Source organism: Leptopilina heterotoma, unplaced genomic scaffold (assembly GCF_015476425.1).
Source record: "Leptopilina heterotoma isolate Lh14 unplaced genomic scaffold, ASM1547642v1 Lhet_113, whole genome shotgun sequence".
Classification (NCBI taxonomy): domain Eukaryota; kingdom Metazoa; phylum Arthropoda; class Insecta; order Hymenoptera; family Figitidae; genus Leptopilina; species Leptopilina heterotoma.
Genome location: NW_025110832.1, coordinates 1,510,185 through 1,530,251, shown reverse-complemented (window position 1 = coordinate 1,530,251; position 20,067 = coordinate 1,510,185). Strand labels below are relative to the sequence as shown.

At 26.1% G+C, this 20,067-nt stretch overlaps 3 protein-coding genes across 8 annotated transcripts; 1 reads left to right on the top strand and 2 right to left on the bottom strand.

Moving 5' to 3' along the window:
• Window positions 1-1,425: 1,425 nt before the first annotated feature.
• Window positions 1,426-15,470, bottom strand: LOC122505025 (zinc finger protein DZIP1). Its single transcript, XM_043616437.1, has 8 exons — window positions 15,061-15,470; window positions 13,491-13,858; window positions 13,012-13,371; window positions 5,498-6,571; window positions 3,017-3,215; window positions 2,324-2,918; window positions 2,114-2,234; window positions 1,426-1,985 (listed from the first exon to the last, which is right to left on the bottom strand). The coding sequence occupies exons 1-8, from the start codon at window positions 15,179-15,181 to the stop codon at window positions 1,707-1,709; spliced, it is 3,117 nt and encodes a 1,038-aa protein (XP_043472372.1). The 5' UTR covers window positions 15,182-15,470; the 3' UTR covers window positions 1,426-1,706.
• Window positions 15,471-15,821: 351 nt separating this feature from the next.
• On the top strand, window positions 15,822-18,334 carry LOC122505036 (surfeit locus protein 1). 6 transcript variants are annotated; one of them, XR_006301886.1, is made up of 7 exons: window positions 15,822-16,054; window positions 16,279-16,400; window positions 16,480-16,677; window positions 17,307-17,480; window positions 17,668-17,884; window positions 17,982-18,070; window positions 18,178-18,334. XR_006301886.1 is itself a non-coding variant. In XM_043616459.1 (6 exons), the coding sequence occupies exons 1-5, from the start codon at window positions 15,890-15,892 to the stop codon at window positions 17,882-17,884; spliced, it is 876 nt and encodes a 291-aa protein (XP_043472394.1). In that variant the 5' UTR covers window positions 15,822-15,889; the 3' UTR covers window positions 18,178-18,334. The 6 variants fall into 6 exon arrangements, 3 of the variants coding, with proteins under 3 accessions (XP_043472394.1, XP_043472386.1, XP_043472406.1); XR_006301885.1 differs by having other exon boundaries at window positions 17,982-18,074; XR_006301889.1 differs by having other exon boundaries at window positions 17,961-18,074.
• Window positions 18,335-18,526: 192 nt separating this feature from the next.
• LOC122505062 (COMM domain-containing protein 2-like) lies at window positions 18,527-19,967 on the bottom strand. The gene is made up of 5 exons (XM_043616485.1): window positions 19,754-19,967; window positions 19,593-19,670; window positions 19,242-19,324; window positions 18,880-19,053; window positions 18,527-18,806 (listed from the first exon to the last, which is right to left on the bottom strand). Exons 1-5 carry the CDS (start codon window positions 19,818-19,820, stop codon window positions 18,600-18,602), a joined length of 609 nt encoding a protein of 202 aa, XP_043472420.1. The 5' UTR covers window positions 19,821-19,967; the 3' UTR covers window positions 18,527-18,599.
• Between the last annotated feature and the right edge of the window lie 100 nt (window positions 19,968-20,067).

Here is a 20,067-nt window from a genome sequence, read left to right as displayed (position 1 = left end):
ATTTTCAACTAAAATTTTTCTTTAAATCAATTATTTACAATAATTTTTTAAAAAATTCTCTAAGAATTTTCAAATGTATTTGTTTACAATTCAATTGTTTAAATAAAAAAATAAATAATTTCTTAAATAATTGAATATTTCTTAATATTGAATTCTCATAAAGAATTTTATCAACAAACTTTTCAAAAATTAAATTTTTTCAACGAATTGCAATAAAAATTTTTTAAATAATTACATTTTTCGAGGCATTTGAATAAAATTGTAGGTACTAAAAATAAGTAATTGACATTCTGCTATGAGTTTGATTATTTATGAAAATAATGGAATTATTGCGAAGAAATTTATAAAAAATTTGTAAATAATAATAGAATTCTTGTGAAATTATTTTATTATTTATGAAAATAATTAAACGTTTGCGTAGAAGTTTAATAAAATTTAATTTTTTTTAAATAATTGGATTCTTTTGGAAAATTTTATTAAAATTGTAGTAGATATTGAATATCATTGAATTTAGACAAATTTTTGCAAATAATTGCAATTTTGCCGAGAATTTTGATTAAAAATTTTGAAAATAATTGAATTTCGAAGAATTTTATTATTTATAAAGAGAATTGAAATTTTGACGAGAATTTCTTTAAATTTTTTAATATTTAATTGAATTTCTGGGAAATTCTTCAGATAATTAAATTTAATTTAACTAATTTCAGAATTATTTAGATTTTGAAAATTTTTGCAAAAATTTAAGTTATTTAGAATTTCTAATGAAATTTATTCAAAATTGAAATTTTACAAAATTTCAAATTGAAATCTTTTCAAGTTCATCTATTTATAAAAATTGTAAACAAAACTATTTTAAAATTCAATTAATTTTGAAGTGTATAAATAAAATTATTCATTAAATAATTTCTAAGTTATAATTTTATGATAGTTCTTCAAGAATTAATTTATTTAAAAAAAAATATTGACAGAAATGGAAAAATTAAAGGTATTGATTAGAATTTTTGTTTTTTTTTCAAAAAAACTATTAATAATAATATTTTAATTATTTGAATGTTAATTAATTATTATTCTGGAGGTATGCATTCTGTTTGAATGAACCACCTTATAATTTATATAATTCTTTACAATATCTACATATATTACTTAAATCATTAACATAAAAAAACATATTTATAGTATGTTGTGGTGTTAATAATCTAAATAATCTAAATAAGATATAAAACGCACTGAATTCTATAACATTGAGTTTAAATTTTATGATTACACTTTGAAAAAGATTTCAAAAAAAGAAAAACTTGTTTATTTTTTATTAGAAAAAGGTGAAAAAGGGGATAACATTGAAATAAGGGGACGGAAATTTTACTAGTAAATTTCCCCTTATGTAAAGCAGGGATATAAAAAAATAAAATAAATAAATTCAATAAATTTCTTGTTTGTACAGAATTTTATTTGTTTCGCTCCTTGCATACATTTCATTTCTTTCAATAAATTAATGACATAAGTTAAGACACATTCTTTGGCTTTATTAACAAAACAGAAGACTAGAAAGTATTTCGTTATCATATGTAAGAAAAAGAGCATTCTGTTTTAAAAAAAGGTGTTTAGCACCATAAAAATATCGTTCAACGTAATTAAAACTTATTCTCCATATCTATCACGTCGATGCTTGACAATAGACAAAAAAACATAAATCTTTGGTTTACTTTTTATTCTATCTCTAAAAGTTCACTAATGTCTACATCTAAATCAACTTCTTCGGTGTTTAACATTTCGTCATCTATTTTAAAAGAACTAGGCTTATTGTATTCTAAAGTACGTGAAGCGACTGGTATTTTTCTACTTTCGATAAAGGAACCTTTTGTGATTAAATTATCCGTATTCAATGAACTTTGTGGAATCACATCTTTTTGAACTGTTGGTTTTAGGGAAGACTTCGCCATTGAAATGGCTTCTAGTGAAATGGATGGCATCATTCGAACATTTACCTGTAATATCAATGTTTAAGAATTTAAGATTTCATTTTATTTGACACTAGTTTGCTGTAAAGTTGCCTTGCAAAATTGCTGCAAGTTCTGCTATTTGTGTAATAAACTATAGTTGTAATTTACATTACCTGTTCTTTTACGATCTTCGAGATTTCCTTCGATTTATCATTTTGGGGTCTTTTGACCATGACATTCTCCATGCTTTTAGCTTTTTCCTGCCTAAGTGATTGAATTTCTTCACTTATTACACTAAAACCAATATTTTACAATTATTCTCAAAATCCGTATTTTGAAAATCAAAATTAAAACATAAATTAAAAATTATAAATATGTACAACCTTGAAGTTCTCGAGTCATCTTCGTCACTATCGTCTGTGTTTGGAGTAGTCATTGATTCTCTTGGAGTTGAATTTTTTTCCGAACTTCTCAAGTCAAACAATACTTTCTTCTTAATCAAACATCCAACAGAACTTGCTGTCTTTAAAACACTTCTATTATTTTTTGGCGATTTCGTTAAACTATTTGTGCTTTCTTTATTAGTTGTGGTTGAAAAAAAATCCGGCATTAGGCTCTTTCTACTTCGCATAGAAGAAGTACTGGTGCTCGTTAATTCAAACCTAGGTTTAGAACTACTTAATTCTTTATTTCCTTTAATTGGCAAACTTTCAATACTTTCGCAAGAACTTTCTAGTTCCTGAAAATCATCCGTTGTGTCCTTAATTTCTTTCAATGCTGGTTCACTATTGGATAATTTTCTAGCAGAATACAAAAATTTGGATTTCGGATTTTTATCCTGTGTTTCATATTTTTTAATTTCTGATTTTCTAAAATCTTTATTTTCAAATTCAATTAGTTTTGATGGTAAAATATCTAATTGCTTTGGTGAATTCTTTTTTGACAAATCCATACTTTTTGGTAGTGACATTCGGGTACCTTGAATAGAAAGGAAAATTTAATTTTATTATAGAAGATTGTACTTAAAACATGTGCATTATACATTTTTATGTTTTAAAAAGTTCAGGACACTTTACCACGACGTATTTTATCGAAACTTGGAGTCTTCTGTATACTGAGTGCTTTCATTGCCTTTGATTTAACATTTGTTATCACTTTATTTAAAAGAGACTTTTTTACTGATTCCTTCTTCTCAGTTTGTCCATTCGTTTTGTATATAATTTGATAAACATTGTCCAAAAGATTTTCTTGAATTTGACTGTAAGCTTTAAATTTCTAAAATTTTTAAATTTTTAATTAGTAATATATTAATACAAACAACTACCTAGAATAACTAAATTTTTATTGCCATTGTCACTATAAAAGATTTTCTTTTTGAAATTTAATGAAAATTCTTCATTTTTTAAAAAACATAATTTTTCTAACAGTTTTCCTTTGAATTAGGTAATAATTTAAAAAATAAAGTTATATTTTTATACTTTTTCTTCCTTTAAATTTTCAAAAAATTTAATTTAAACACCTCTTAAAATTTAATTAATTCCTAAACATCCTGTTATAACGCTTTAAATATTCAATTACTTTTTAAAATTTTAACTGAGATAAGTAATTGAATTCTAAAGAATTTTAATGAAAAATCTTCAAAAGCGGAGTTTAAAAATTAAAATTAGTTTCTAAAAATTCTATTAAAATATTTTTGACAAAAATAATTCTTAGAATTTTTTATAATCTAATTGTTTAAAATTCAATTATCTTCAATAATTTTAGGTACATATTTTTAAAAATTTAAATAAATACAAAAAATAGTAACATTAAAATTTTTTAGAATTAGTTTTAAGACTTTGGAAAAAACAACCATATTCACAATTTTTAATTAAAATTCTTCAAAAAAGTAATTAGTTTTTTTAAATTATACCAAATTTTTTTTAAGAAATTCTATTATTTTCGAAAAATTAAATTCCATTAGTTATAAAAAAAACTTTTTAGAATTGTTTTATGATAATTTTTTTTAGATTTAATTGTCTTCTTTTTAGACTTATTAAAATTCCGGAGAAATCATGTTTATATTTATAATTAAAATTCTTCAGATATTCCATTATTTTTTTATATTTTCAAAAATTCAATTATTTTTAAAAGATTTTACCAAATTTAAATTGTTTGGAATTTTTTCGATTTTATGTAATTAAAAAACTATTATTTTTCAAAATTATTTAAAAATATTTTTAAAAAATTAATTTTAACATTTTCTTTATTATAATTTTTTGAAAATATTACATTTTAATAATTTTAAAAGAAAACATTGACAGTCACAATTATTCTAAAAAATTGAATGTTTGTATTTAAATAAGTGAATTCTCAAAGAACTTTCGCAAATTATTAAAAATAATAATAATTGATTTAGAGATGAAGTTTAGTTAAACATTGGAGGAAATAATTGAATTTTGAAAGGGTTATAATTATAATTTTTAGAAATTATTAAATTTAAGGTTTTAAATTTTATTTCCCGTGAAAAAAAAATTTAAACGTATCTATTTAACAAAATTATTTAAGTTTCAAATAATTGAATTTAGAAATCAGTGAAAGGGGAAAATCAGGGAAATACAAAATAAAATTTTAGTGACAACACTGAATTAAATAAACAACTTTTTAGACTTTTTTGCAATTGAATAAGAAACCAGGGTGTCTAGTAATTTAGAAATATAAAATTCCCGGGGTTTTCCCGGTTTTTTCCCGGTATGTAAATAATTTTCCCGGATAATTGAAAACTAAAATTTTACAGTAAATTTAATCGTAATATTTGTAAAACTTATAATAAGAATTGTATTGTGATTTACTTGACGGTAATTTCATGTTTAAAATCAAAAACAGGTGTCGCATCACTGTAAAAATTTGGCACAAGCTTCCCAGTGGGCAAAAAACCATCATTGTTTTAAAAACGTTCCAAAAATGTTTTTAGAACGTTTCATGTCTGCCAAATAACGTCCCAATAACGTTATATGTTTCTAAAACGTTTTAAAAGCAATGGAACGTTTTTGGAACATTATTTGGCAGACATGAAACGTTCTAAAAACATTTTTGGAACGTTTTTAAAACAATGATGGTTTTTTGCCCACTGGATTGTCACATCGAAAATCATTTCCCATATAAGTTAGGTCTTAATTGGACAATAATAAAACATTGTCTAATATACGAAGAGAATCAATATACAATTCGAAATTAAAAAAAAATTAAGTTACGCGTTGAAAAAATGTAACTATTTTTTCCAACAACATAATAAAGTACTTCATAAAAAAATTCCCGGATTTAAAAGAAAATTCCCGGGGGTTTCCCGGTTTTTCCCGGGAAAAAAAAAATTCCCGGGGTTTTCCCGGTTTTTCCCGGATTCCCGGTTCGCTAGACACCCTGAAGAAACACTTGAATATGAAAATAAGAAATCATAATTATTAATTGTGAAAATTTTAAAAATGAAACTTTTAAATGAGATTATTATAAAAAATAATTAAACATTAAATAGATTTAGAACAAGTTTCGTTAGAATTACAATATTAATAAATAGTTACCTTGCATTTTATTTTTTGATGATGCTTCAAAATTTCAAACTTCTCTTTATACGTTGCACTTGGAATTCCATTCCATTCAGGGTCGATACCCAATTTTCGTAACTGGTTATTCAAATTACTGTGCAATTTACTCTTCAATTCATCTAAATCTAAAGCACACTTATTTATGTCATTCAGGTAAGAATTTTCAAACGTTGAAGATTTAATTTCATTTTTCTTAAAAGTATCATATTCACTTTCAGATTTCACAGTGCGATTTGTCATTTGCGACTCATCACTTGACTCTGTCTCACTACTCGATTCACTTGACTCAGATTCACTTGAATATTCACTTTTTTCCGTCTCGGAATAATCTTCACAAGATTTTTTAACACTTTCCAAATTATCATTTTTACGAATATTCGAATTCAGAAGTCGTTGCAAACTTTGCGTTTGCAAAGTTTTTAAATTACTTATACTTTTTTGTTGGGCAAATTTTTCAGTTTTCTTCGAATCGACAGCATCAGTTTCTTTGAAAAACGAATTTCTAGTTCGTTGTTTTTCATTGGAAGAAAAATTCAAAGGGGAATTTCGTGACTCAACTGGAATAATTTCATGTCCAGATGCAACTTTTATTTTATTAACTTTTCTTGATAAATCTTTTTTTACTTTTGGTTCATTTAATTCAGAGTTAGATGAACTTTCGAAATCTTGAAGTTGAAGAGAAAATTTGTCATTTTGAAACTGTTGAGTGTTATTTTTTGACGAATCCGCTTTAGTAGAGAGTTTAATAATAGTTAGATTTTCAGAATCAGAATGAACCTGTAGGTCAGTAGATACAGCAACATCTTTTAATTCAACATTTTTATTAACAACAATAGCAGATTTTTCGCTATTAGATTGATTCTCTGGTATATTTGTTTTTGAATCGTTTTCGGATTTTATTGATTCAGTAAGTTTTTGCTTCAATTTCAATTGAGTACATAAATCTTCGATATCGGCACGAAGATTGTTCTCGAGATGTTTTAATTTTTCGTTACAATAGCTGTCTTGCTTTTGTAGTTTGTCTTGGGAAATTTCCAAGTCAGATGTAACCTGCATTTGTAAACAGAACAATAAAAATAACAAATACTTTTGAAAATATTTTATAGGGTTCCTTAACCGTGCGGAATTCTATTAGTCTCACTTTTTGGCAAAATTTTATTTTTTGCTCTAGAAAAAAGACTTATTTGACCGATTTTTGGCGAAAAATGAAAAATTTTGAAAAGAAATTAATCAACAGCTTTAAATTTCACAATTTTTTATGTTACCGGTTTAAAATATCACTTGACATAAATTTTATTTTACATAAAATTAGTGTTGCCGCGATACGAGACGAGGCGATAATTTTAACTGTCTCGTCTTGTCTCGTTATTATAGGGCAATTTATCGTCTCGTCTCGAGTGTCGAGAATGCTACACATTATCGTCTCGTCTCGTCTCGAGTGTCGAGAATGCTACACATTATCGTCTCGTCTCGTCTCGTCTCGAGCGTCGAGAATGCTACACATTCTAGTTTTCTCTCGTCTTTTTCAGCTTTCTTTATAAAAGTATAGTATTGTAAAAAATTTGACGTGTTAATTTTTTTTAATGTTAATATTTATCTTAGATATACATATATGTCTGTAAAATTTTGTTCGCACATTACGAAAAAATGACTTGACGATTAAAGTGAGACTTGGTAGTCTCTCAGGTATTAGTCTGGTTTAAAATTTTAGCTATATTGGAATAAAAAATGTTAAGCTGAATAATAGTTACAATTTATTTTCAAATAATCAAAAATGCAAATTTTTTTATTTTTTGCATTAAAAAAATGTTTTTGTCTCCAATAACTGATTACTTGTTTTGTTTATTAGTAAATAAATTTTATTTGCTTCAAATTCTGAATTCATTGGTTCAAAAATAATTTATTTCAGTAAAATAAAAATTATTTCATTCAAGTTCAAGTGAATACTTTCTTATTTGATTCAAATCAAATAATTTTTAAAAAGATAAATATAAAAGTTGCTAACTTTTTTAGCTAAATATAGAACCCATTTTCACAATAATATTTAAAAATAAGCAAAGAAACTGAATTTATGATCCAAACCCAAATTTTTTTTTCATAATTTTTTTAAATTTATTTTTCCGTTAAATATTGCTAAATTAAAAAAAACACTGAAAAATGAATTAAATTTCAACTTTTAGTTAAAAAAGAATTTATTTACTAAATATTAGGGGAACATAGTCTAGGTCGCCCACCTTTTTGACTTTTGTTTATAACTTTTTTTTAAAAATGAATTTGGACAATTGAAGTATATGGTTGGAAAGTCCTGTTTAATAGGAACATTTTTTCTGTACAAAGTAAATTGACAGGTTTAAAAATGAAAAAGTTATAAAGATTTAAAAAAAAAAAAATTTGTAGTCTAGGTTGGCCATTACAGTCAAGGTCGGCCATGTTTAAAATTCAAAGGGCATTAATCGTTAAAAAATAAAATAACATGTTTGGAGTTACGGAAAATTGATTCTTTATTGTTTACAGTTTGTAACTTAATGAAATAACAAAATAATAACAATAAACAATATAAAAAAATAAATATAAATAAAAAAAAGTTTTGCACTAAAATATTAATAAAATTAAATAAAAATATTAATAAGATGATCAATTATATTATGACCCTGTAAAAAAAAAAGTATTGGGAGGTACGGGATTCCGTATTGCAAGTGCCAACCTGCCAATGCGGTATTCGCGAATTACCGCATTGGGTGTCGTGGTGAATACGGAAATCAGGGGGTCCCAATGCGGTGCCAGTTTTAAGCTTTAAAAAAACGAAAATACGTGACAGGAGGAAATAATTAGTGTCAGTGGAGAAATATGCGAGTTAAAGGAATGAGAAAATAATAATAGTGAGTGTGAAAATGAAATTTTAAGAAAAAAAGGTAAGTTGAACTGTCAAATATGGGCCCAATGCGGCATAGGCTGATTTCAATGCGCCACAGCAAAAGCAACTTTGACTGGTTTAAATGGTGTGAAATAGGTAAACAAACATTTTCTAACACATTTGTCTCCGTACACAGACACTTTTCACTAAATCTGCCAACGTACAATTGGTAAGCATCTTCTAAATTACAATAATTGAAAATATTGTTTAGATTCATGCAGAAACATGGTTATAAAATAAAAAATTGGAAAGTAATGTAATGCAAATCATATGTCAGCTGGGCCACTGTGTTCGCTCGATTCGCTCTGCTTGCTTCTGCCCTCTACTGGCGACTTGCACTATGTACCGATTGTGTACCGCATTGAAAGCAGCCTATGCCGCATTGGACTCATATTTGACAGTTCAACTTACCTTTTTTTCTTAAAGTTTCATTTTTACACTCACTATTATTATTTTCTCATTCCTTTAACTCGCATATTTCTCCACTGACACTAATTATTTCCTCCTGTCACGTATTTTCGTTTTTTTAAAGCTTAAAACTGGCACCGCATTGGGACCCCTTGATTTCCGTATTCACCATGACACCCAATGCGGTATTTCGCGAATACCGCATTGGCAGGTTGGCACTTGCAATACGGAATCCCGTACCTCCCAATACTTTTTTTTTTACAGGGGAGTTATACAGAATTGCAGTTTTTGCAAATGAAGTAGCTCGTCCTCAACTTTGCGCATTTTAAACACATAGTGGCCGACCTTGACAGTAAGTAACATTACCGAATTGTTGTAACCATAAAGAAATACGTTTCGGGATTCGATTTTTTACTTTGTTTTCCTTTCAACCATGAGTCCCACAAATTTTCTGCATACTTGCCTTGACGATTCAATTTGTTTTTTATCTTTTATTAATGGTTTTTCACATTATGCACAAAACTTTTTTTGAGCTTTTTTTGTATCGACGTCACAGAAAACACAATTTTCGATTTTCCGAAAATGTAATTAAACAAAAAGTTAGGTTTCACTAAGACAAGCTTCGACAAAAATGCGCGTAGGTGGCGCTAGTGAACTTGACAAAAAAACGCGAGTGGCCTACCTAGACAGTAGGCCAACCTTGACTACATTCCCCTATGTATAAAAAAAATATAATTTATATAAAATATTTATAATTTCTTATATTTTGTTTAAAAAGACTATTAAATGCAACGTAAACAATAAAAGATTTTAGTTTACATATATATCTATCATATTTTATATATATATGTTAACCGTAACTATATATTTTCAGAATAAAACTTTGCAATTTAAAAAAAATTCTCATCGAGAATTCTCGTAATTCTCGTCGAGAATTCTCGTCTCTCGTGACACCTCTCTCGTCTTGTATCGTTTTAGCGATAATTAAAAAAATACTGTCTCGTCTCGTCTCGAGTCAAAGTTCTCTCGTCTCGTCTCGCCTCTCGCCATTATCGCGGCAACACTACATAAAATTCAATTGCCATAAAGTGCATTTAACATGAACAGGGTTGTCACAATAATTTAATTTTGTTTTTCCTTGATTTCCAGACAAAATTTTCACTTTTTCCCTGACCCTAAAGAAGATTCTGATTCAATAGTTTTATTTAAAATAAATATTTAATCATTATTATTATTATTTTTCCATCTAGGAATTAAGATTTTCAAAAATTGCAAACTCAAACATTTTGAAAATTAATAACTTATAGGTAATAAAAACTTTAAATAAAAAAAAATTCAATTAAACTTTTTCAAAAAAATTAATTCTAAAGAATTGTTAATTAAAACTATGAGAAATTCAAATTTTCAAAGATTTTAATATGAAACCTTTTTAAAAATCAATTATTTCTAAAAATTCACGCTATAATTTATTATCTAAAACTTTAATTGAAATTTATTTTAATTTATTGAATTTTAATTTATTGAATAATTAAATGTTTCTTAAAATTAAATTCTTTAGACGAAATTTAAATAAAATTTTTATGAATCATTACATTTTTCGAGGAATTCAATTAAAATTCTGCGATGAGTTTTATTATTTATGAAAAAAATTTAATTCTGCACGAAAATAATTGAATTATTGCGGAGAAAAATAATTTATTGAATATTTGAAAGTTTCTTATAATTCAATTCTCATAAAGAATGTAATCAACAAATTTTTAAATAATTGAATTCATTTGACAAATTTTAATAAAATTTTTAAGAATAATTGAGGGGCTGGATGCTATAATGTGTTACGCGTGAACACACGGCCAGTCAGTTGGGTTATGGAGAGAAAATTTTGAAGTTGTTCAAAATGAATTTAAAATTATTGTTTCTTGTTTAGAATTTCAAGGCGAAACTTTTTTTCTAATAAAATTTTTTTATATAATTGTTTGTTTTTAAGTAAATTGAGAAAAGCGTGATTTTCTAACCTAAGAAATTTTAATGAATTTTTGACTTCAACTCGTGATTACTTCGTTAAATATTAATATTTTTCCACGAAATTTACACACAATATTCTTCAAACTAGTTCAAAAGTGAAACAATATTTAGTAATTTTTCAAAAAATTCTATGTCTAAGTAAATAATTATTTAAATAAATGTGCCGGAAAAATGATGCAGCTATTTTCAATTGAAAAAGTTGAGTGACGAATTTTCGTTTTCGGAAAACTTCCAGTGACAAAAATATTCATCAATATGTTAGGAAGTTTTTTTGAAAATTTTTCGTCATTTGATAGTAAATTAAAGAAAATAGAGCAATTTTAACAGCGTCGTGCTCTGCTGTAAACGTAAACATTGACTCACTGTATACATTGGTCTTGTAATGGCGGCCATTCCACACGTGCGCGGCCACGCCGTAATTTTACAGCAGAGCGCGACACTGTTAAAATTGCTCTATTTTCTTTAATTTATTATCAAATGACGAAAAATTTTCCAAAAAACTTCCTAACATATTGATGAACATTTTAGTCACTGGAAGTTTTCCGAAAACGAAAATTCGTCACTCAACTTTTCCAATTGAAAATAGGATAATCATTTTTCCGGCAAAATTATTTAAATAATTATTTACTTAGACATAGAATTTTTTGAAAAATTATTAAATATTGTTTCACTTTTGAACTAGTTTGAAGAATATTGTGTGTAAATTTCGTGGAAAAATATTAATATTTAACGAAGTAATCACGAGTTGAAGTCAAAAATTCATTAAAATTTTTTAGGTTAAAAAATCACGCTTTTCTCAATTTACTTAAAAACAAAAAATTATATAAAAAAATTTTATTAGAAAAAAAGTTTCGCCTTGACATTCTGAACAAGAAACAATAATTTTAAATTTATTTTGAACAACTTCAAAATTTTCTCTCCATGACCCAACTGACTGGCCGTGTGTTCACGCGTAACACATTATAGCATCCAGCCCCTCAATTAAATTTTTCGAGGAATTTGATTAAAATTGTATTTTAAAAAATTGAAATTCTGCAATGAGTTTTATTATTTGTAAAAAAAATTTAATTCCTAAAAAGAATTTTAGTATTTACGAAAATAATTGAATCCCTGCAAAAATGTTATTATTTCTGAAAATAATTGATATTTTGACTAGAATTTTAAAAAAAATTTTAAAACATAATTGAATTTATGCGAAGAATTTTATTGCTTTTGAAAATAATTGATTTTCTGCAATCATTTGTAACTTCTCCAAAAATTTAATTTCTTTTTTAGTGTTTTTAACGAAAATTCTTCTTTAAACCATTATTTTCAATAATTATAATTAATATTAAAAAATTTAACTAATTTCAGAAGAATTTGAATTATGAAAACTTTTAAAAGATCTAAGTTCTTTAAAATTTCTAATCCCTAACTTTTCTCTGATGAAATTCTACTTTTCCTGACATTTTCCTGAATTCCTTGACCTATGGCAACCCTGATAAAAGTAATTTAACATAAAAATTACATGACAAAAATTACTTGACATAAAAATATCGACAACGAATTTTAAAAGTAAACAAATGTCAAATAAAATTTATGTTAAATGGTTTTATGTCAATTTAGATTTGTAGAATATTTATGCGTCCAAAAAATATTTTATTGTACTTATACTAAGAAATTTGAATAAAATAACAATAATCCCGAAAGTCATTAATCTTAATTTAGTTTTTTTTAGAAAAATAAAAAATTTTAAAAAGTGATCATCAGCTTTAAATACAATTTTTAACCTAGTTGACGGAGTCAGATAAAAATAAGTATTCTGGTGGATTTTTACGAGCAAATTTTAATAAAAATACAATGAGCCAATTTGAATTCTTCATCTTTTTTTAATTTGCTTCCGAATTCAATTGTTACTATTTAAATACAATAGCTACTTTCTCCATGGGACTTAATACTTAAAAATTTTGTTTTTCAATCTTTAGACCAAATATAGGCTCTATGTGTGATAGGAACTTTGTTAAATTTAATATATATTTAAGATACAGGCACATTATTTTAGAATTTTATAAAGAGATGAAAATTTGTTAGACCCCGGCAGTCTACAAATTAAACAAAATTATATTAACAGTTGAACAATATAAGTTGAATTGATTTAAAGAATTACCTCAAATTCACGGAAGAGCGACGACTTCAAATTTTGTAATTGCGTTTGATATCTCTTCTGATACTCTTGCGTTTTCGAAATCTGAATGTCCGCAATTAAATGTTTTTCCCCACTTTCTAAACTATCACTCATTGAAATATCCTGTGAAACTTTACTTGAATTACTCCGAATAAGTTTTTCCGTTTGATTGAGTTTCTCCTTTAAAGTTTTAATTTCATTGTGCAGTTTTTCAGTCTCAATCCTGTACTCCTCGTGGACAGATAAGGGAGTAAAGAAAGAATCGGATGAAGTTTGATGGCGTCGAGATATATGAGCACGAACGAACATTGCTGATATAAATGTTTTCGTGCAATGTGGACACTAAAAAAAAATAATTGACAATTATTTTATTTATTTCTTAAATTATTTCTGTCGTTTTATTTTTTTAGCTTGAGAGAGTAAAAATCTGTTTTTTCTAAAATAAAATGTTTTATTTTTACCTTGAAAATTTCATTGTGTAAATAAGTAGTTTTTGCCTCTTCTATTTTATTATTTCTTTCCTTTAACTTGTCCTTTAAAATTCTCTCCTGCTCTTCAGCAACTGTCACATTCCGTTGTAGTACATAATTTTCCTGAATTTTTTTCCTCAATTCTTCTTTTAAGATTACAACACTTTTATCCAAGTATTGTTTACAATATAATAAATATTCTGTTGCAAGTTGAGCAAGACGGAACAATTTGATAAAATTGGGATCAAAGTTGTTAACAGCATACTCGTGATCGACAGAATAGTCAATTATATTGCTTATTGTCTCGTCCACTGTTACGAAATCTCTTTCTCTGATCACTCGATCTACATCAATAGAACCTAGAAATTTACAATTTTCATGTAAACAACATTTTTTTTATTTTTACGAAATTTTTCTATTACATTTTATTATTAAATTGAGAAATTTTGACTTTCATTAAATTGACGTCTTTTTTATGTCACTTTAACGAAAATTTAAATTTAATATAAAAAATGCATAAAATCTAATATACAAGTAGATTAATTTAATAAAATCTAATAATAATAATTATTGTTACAATTAATTAAACATTTAAACAAAATAGCCAAATTTACGTCAAATTTTTAAAAAAATTTTGATCATTAATCATAATAGTAAAAATTGACGATTTCTCTTTGGGAGATTTTTTAATTAAATTCTTAGAAAATTTAAGGGGAGCAAAAGTATAAAAATATTTAAATTTTATTTTAAAACATTACTAATTAATTACATTATTTTTCTTAAAAAATTCTACAAGTTTTCAATAATTTTATTCAAAAATTCTAAAAAAAATATTTGAACTTTGGAAGAATAATTCCAGTTGCATTAATTAATTTAATTAAATTTCAAAAGGTTTTCATTTAAATTATTAGAAATTTTCATTCCTGTGGAAAAATAAATAAGAATAAGTTTTTAAATTTTTGTTTAAAAAAAGTATTGAAGTATTGAATAATTTATAAATAAATAAATTTAGTTAAGAAATTTTTTTTTAAAATAATTATATTTCGGAAAGTAATTTAAAAAAATTGAAAATTTTGTAAAATTACATTGAAATAAATTTTATATTTTAATGAATTTTATTTGTTTACTTTTTAAAAATATTTTGAAATATACTCATATTTTTGAAGAATTCTAGTTGAAAATTTAGAAAATAATTGAATTTTAAAAATAATTTAGAATTAAACTTATTAACTGGATTGTTATGAATCGTCACATTCATATTAAAGTTAAAAAACTGGCCACATCAACTAAAACCTGGTTCAAAAATTAAAACATTTCTTTTGGGCAAAGTTTTAAAAATTTATTTTTAACCTAATATTAAAAGGAAATACGTAAATTTAGCTATATTGCCTGTAATTCTTAGTAAAATGATTTGATCTGGTATCAAATTTACTCATATAATGTTCAAGTTTCGAAACAATGCATTTAATAGAATGCTTTCCGAGTTAAAAAACTACATATTCATTTTACGAACGCTATAAGAAATTTACTTTATCAAAGTGAATAAATACTGTAAACATACCCAACTTATTCCAGTCTACTTGAATTTTACTTCTGTTTGTTGTAAAATAAAATCCAGACTCCTTAGCAAGTTTTGGAAAATCATGACACCAATGTGTTTCCATTCGAAATGAAAGTGTCATTTTAATTATTTTGATTTGACTGCACAATTTTCAAACAAGTATTCCTAGTTTATAGACGATACAAAGTATACATTTTTTCAAATAATCAATGAATTTTTCAAAAAAACAAGTAAAATAAGTGTTTCAATTTTTTACTTTTATTATAATAAATGTTGCATAAGTTAAATATGCATTTTAATAGCAATGTCACTGTAAATAATCTTATAAAAATGTTAAAAACTAAATATTCTATTTGTTGTTGTTGTCATTTTGGAAGAAAGGTTTCCGGTTACTAGTACCGTAGAGTATAATATGTAACAAGAGAGGAAACTACAGTCACACTGAAAATCGAAAGGCTGTGTCCACAATAGGTTCTTTTTATGTCCTTATGTTGAACATAAAAAAAATACAATAGAAAGAAATATTGGCCTAAGGACATAAAAGAGAAAAGGGTGGGGGATTATATTGGTCATTTTCTATCTTATGTGAACTTTACACACCACAATAGGTTTATGAAAGTTGTTCGGGTTCAAGTGTAGAACTTGCTTAAAATTTTCGATTGCTGGTTGCATTTCGTCTTGACGTTATCCGTTCGCTGTTACTCATTGTGGAAGCACCTTTATAATTTTCGAAGAGCAGCCAGAGCAGCTGAGCAGTAGGTTCAATTTTGTGTCAATAATAGACATGACACATTTTAAAAATTTTTCTATAAGAACAATAGTGTAAATAATGTTTTCTCTTAAATATCTTAGTTCATTAGGTAGTAGAAAAGTTAATTTAATTATTTATCCTAAAATTCAATGGAAACGTGTATCTTCTATTTCAAAAATACAATCACAAAAATCAAAAACTTATGAGGAAAGTCAAAATAATTTTTTAGGTTATTCTTTACTGGTAAGATACATAATAATGTATATTTCTAAACACAACTAAGGGCCAGTTTCACCAATACCGATTAAAAGTTAATCAACGATTAAATCCTCAATCAACCAATCATAAGCCGTTTTTTGCCAAAATTGTAATCATAATTTCAAAAGTAACTCTCAGTTTAAACAATAACCACCAAAAAGTTATAGAAGTGTTGTAACTTGGTTTATATACAACTGAAATTTTTTCAGATTATTCCTGCTCTTACTTTTTATCTTGGTACATGGCAAATTAAGAGACGCAAATGGAAATTAGGCTTATTAGACGAAATAAAAAATAAATTTAACTTAGAGCCAAGAGAATTGCCTACTGAGTATGAATCTTTGAAATTTTATCGTTTATGAAACGTAAAAGTATTTTGATCGAATGTAATTCGTGAATGTTATTTTCAGTTTAGGTGATTTAGAAAATTTGGACTATGTTCCAATCAAAGTGAAGGGAACATACCTTCACGATAAAGAATTAATAATTGGTCCCAGAAGCCTTATTTCCGACAATTTTGGACAAAGTGAAAGAAACAAATCTCTAATTTCGACTTCTTCTCAAAGAGGGTTCCTCGTAATAACTCCATTCAAGCTAGAAAATAGAGAGTAAGTGGAGGTCAAACATTTATTAATATTCTCACAAAGGGACATTCCTGTATTTGAATTATATTTAACCCCATCACGTCAGGGTTTTGACATAACTGAAAAAAATCAAAAATCGACACCAAATTTTTAAACTCGTTTGGGATCAGAATTTTTCTTGATTCTTCAGAGACCTCAGAAACATAAAATACTCTTGGTAGGTCTTAGAGATCATAATTTTTCTTGATTTCTAAATTTTTGGGTCAAATTGTGAGTTTTTTTATGTTATCTCAAAACCCTGACTTGATGGGGTTAAATAGACTTCAGATTGGGCTTCAGCGACCCCAAAAACATAAAGTAGTCATGGTTGGATTAAAAGCTCATAACATTAATTTTTTTGAATGGAGACCTAGCCAAATATTTGTACTTAAATTTTTCGAAAAGTAAGGTCCATTTAATAAAAAAGAAAAAAAATACTTTCTGCAAACAAATATATAAAAACATATATTTTCTATCTTCTTTATTCTGCTGTCTTTACTTGTTGACATAAAAGTCCTCTTTCATTAGATTCAATTTGAAAGTAGTAAAAATAATGAGTTTTTTATAGGCTTTTAAGTTCTATCAACTTAATAAATTAATTTAGAATATTTTAGTTTAACTATTTTGATAAACCGTGGATGGGTACCAGAACAATATAAAAGTCCTTCAAAGAGGCCATCGAGTCAGATTAAAGGCGTGCAAGAAGTTACTGGTATTTTACGATTGTCTGAAAAGAAGCCAACATTCGTACCTGAAAATAAACTTAGCGATAATATGTTGTACTATAGGTAAGTACAAATATTATTTTTTGGATTTGCTTTTACCCTTTTAATCAAAAATACTATTTTACTTCACCAAGGAAAACTAATGAAAAGTTATTATTCTAAACGCTAAACCATTCAGCAACTTGAGATTTTTTCTCTATTGAGTTTTCAAACAAACTTACTATAAACAATTATTTTTCCTATTTTTCAGAAATGTTGAAGAAATAGCTGATTTCTTAAACGCAGCTCCCGTTTATTTGGACTTAAAATTTGATAATAAAAAATCGAACAGTGTTATTATTAGTGGACAAACAAGAATATCCTTAAGAAATGAACACATGTCTTACGCAATAACCTGGTACAGTTTATCTTTAACTACTGGATACCTTTGGTACAGATTATTCTTAAAAAAATTGCCTTTACATTAAGTAAGTATTTACAAGTATGGTTAATTTTCAAATAAAGAATATAATTGCATTCATTGTCTAATTCAGTTAATTATAGTATAAAAAATAAAACTTATAGTTGTGACGAAGAAGAAAGGTACATAAGAAGCAAAAATGTTAAATGTTGCAATACTTGGAAGAAAAGTCGAAGAAGTCATAATATCCGAGGCCTGTAATTACTAGAAACTGATTTTAGTTTAATATAATTATTCAAAAACTTTTAATTGAGGTAAAAATAATACAAACATAACCTTAAAATGATTTGCTTCTTATAGGTACCTTTCTTCAGAGCAAGACACATTTATTTTTTGGAAGCAGCACAACATATTGCTACTGGTCAAGGGGGTCGCTACAGAATGTTAAACGAAACTAATCAAAAATATGCCAACATAGCGCCTGACGTTGTGAATACTTTTTTTTAAATGCGAAATATGCCATTTGAAAAAAGTGAAAAGGAAACGGTTTGAAATAGAATGCCTCATATAATAATATGTTAATATTAAAGTGATATGATACATTTAAGAGTAATTTGCTTATTTTTTTTTGTAAAATCATTTATATTTGTGTTGAATAGTTAGATTTCCATAAATAAAACATATTTAAGAATATATAAAGAGATAAAAATATTTACAAAATAGTTTAATATAAATTGAAAATTTAAAGAACTATATTACAGATTTAACATTTTCAAACAGACTTATTTTATGCTTCGGGTGATGGACTTAATATGCTGACTATGTCCTTCTTGCATAGCATTCTCTAATTCCTGTACCAAATGCATTAAATTCGTAGGATCTAATTGAATAAATACGTGTTCAACTTCTTTAGAACTTTCAGAACTTTTGAGAAAAAAATCACATGTTACTAAAGGCAATGCTTGATTTAATGACGATCGCGACGCAATCTGTAAAAAAATTTTACATTTTAAAAATTGAAGATCATTCAGTCAAGTATAAGAAATTGAATATTTGACATACCTGTGCCTCAAATCTCCATTCCATATCTTGATACTGAGGCGATTTAAAATTGATGACAGCTAGAGCTTTTGATATATCGGCTTTCTTAAGTGCATACAATTTACTTAATAAAGCTTCTTGTTCTTCTGTGAAGCCTACAGCAATAACTGAGTCTTGGAAGTCATTCACGTTTAGCTAAACACATATAATTATGAATGAAAACTAATAGTATAGTGAACGGTTAATTATTAAAACAAATATCATATTTTTCCTTCGAATTAAAACAGGACTCAAAAGTGAGAAATATTAATTGAAAAGTTAGATATTCCAAATGACAGTTTCAATATGGCGGAAGGCAAACAATTTAGAAAAATATTGATTACCTTGTATCTACAACTTTCAAGAAGAAAATGAACAAGTCCATGAACTGAATTCTTAATAATCTCTGGATCTACAGCTAATTTTTCTGAAAAAAATTGAATAACATTTTTTGATTATGGGCGCAAAAAACTTTTTTTAAAAAATTAAAATTGCAGATAAAATATAGTTCAATTTAATGAAATGGGCTGAAAAATACTCTCATGTCTCGAAAATTTCCACTAATACAATCCTTCTGCTATGAGGAAAAAAAAGTATTAAATTTATTTGTCCTCTTAACATTTTAATTAAAAAAAGTATTAATTTTAAAATCCCACAGATTTAACATTATTATTTCATTGCACGTTAAAACTTACGAGCAGCTGAATTGTAATATTTTAAGTTCAATCCATTTTGCAGATAATCCAAAGCCAATTTGCAAAAATCCTGTAAAACTAATATTTAAATATTTTAGCATAAATTAAAGTGTCAAAACCGTCAGAACTATAAATATAATAAAAAAAATTTTATTCCTTACCTTTTACATTCTGCTGAGTCAAAAATAATAAATGTCGTTTATGTTCTGCTTTTAAAATAAGTAACATTTTGAGAATCTTATTTACTGTGGTAAACAAAATTTTAATTATTCAGTACAATAAATATTTAGTTTACATTCATTTCCACGATTTCCACATACAAAAATACTTGAAAAATACTGAAATATAAACCCAACAACAATAATAACGTGAAGTTTGGTGCTTAAAAACAGGTGTGAACAACTTTTGAATGTTATTAAGCGGTGTCCACAATGGGCATGTCAGAACGATACTAGTAGTAGTAGCACGAGTCAAC

Excerpts from the sequence above, each read along its gene's own strand:
- LOC122505025 (XM_043616437.1), bottom strand. The coding sequence starts at position 15,181 with ATGACACTTTCATTTCGAATGGAAACACATTGGTGTCATGATTTTCCA. Across the intron at positions 13,372-13,490 it reads TACACAATGAAATTTTCAAG|TGTCCACATTGCACGAAAAC; the intron begins GTAAAAATAAAA and ends ATTTTTTTTTAG. Across the intron at positions 2,919-3,016 it reads TTTCGATAAAATACGTCGTG|GTACCCGAATGTCACTACCA; the intron begins GTAAAGTGTCCT and ends TTTCTATTCAAG.
- LOC122505036 (XM_043616459.1), top strand. The coding sequence starts at position 15,890 with ATGTTTTCTCTTAAATATCTTAGTTCATTAGGTAGTAGAAAAGTTAAT. Across the intron at positions 16,055-16,278 it reads TTTTAGGTTATTCTTTACTG|ATTATTCCTGCTCTTACTTT; the intron begins GTAAGATACATA and ends AAATTTTTTCAG. Across the intron at positions 16,678-17,306 it reads TTCAAGCTAGAAAATAGAGA|TTTAACTATTTTGATAAACC; the intron begins GTAAGTGGAGGT and ends AGAATATTTTAG.
- LOC122505062 (XM_043616485.1), bottom strand. The coding sequence starts at position 19,820 with ATGTTACTTATTTTAAAAGCAGAACATAAACGACATTTATTATTTTTG. Across the intron at positions 19,671-19,753 it reads GACTCAGCAGAATGTAAAAG|TTTTACAGGATTTTTGCAAA; the intron begins GTAAGGAATAAA and ends TTTAAATATTAG. Across the intron at positions 19,054-19,241 it reads TTGAAAGTTGTAGATACAAG|CTAAACGTGAATGACTTCCA; the intron begins GTAATCAATATT and ends ATATGTGTTTAG.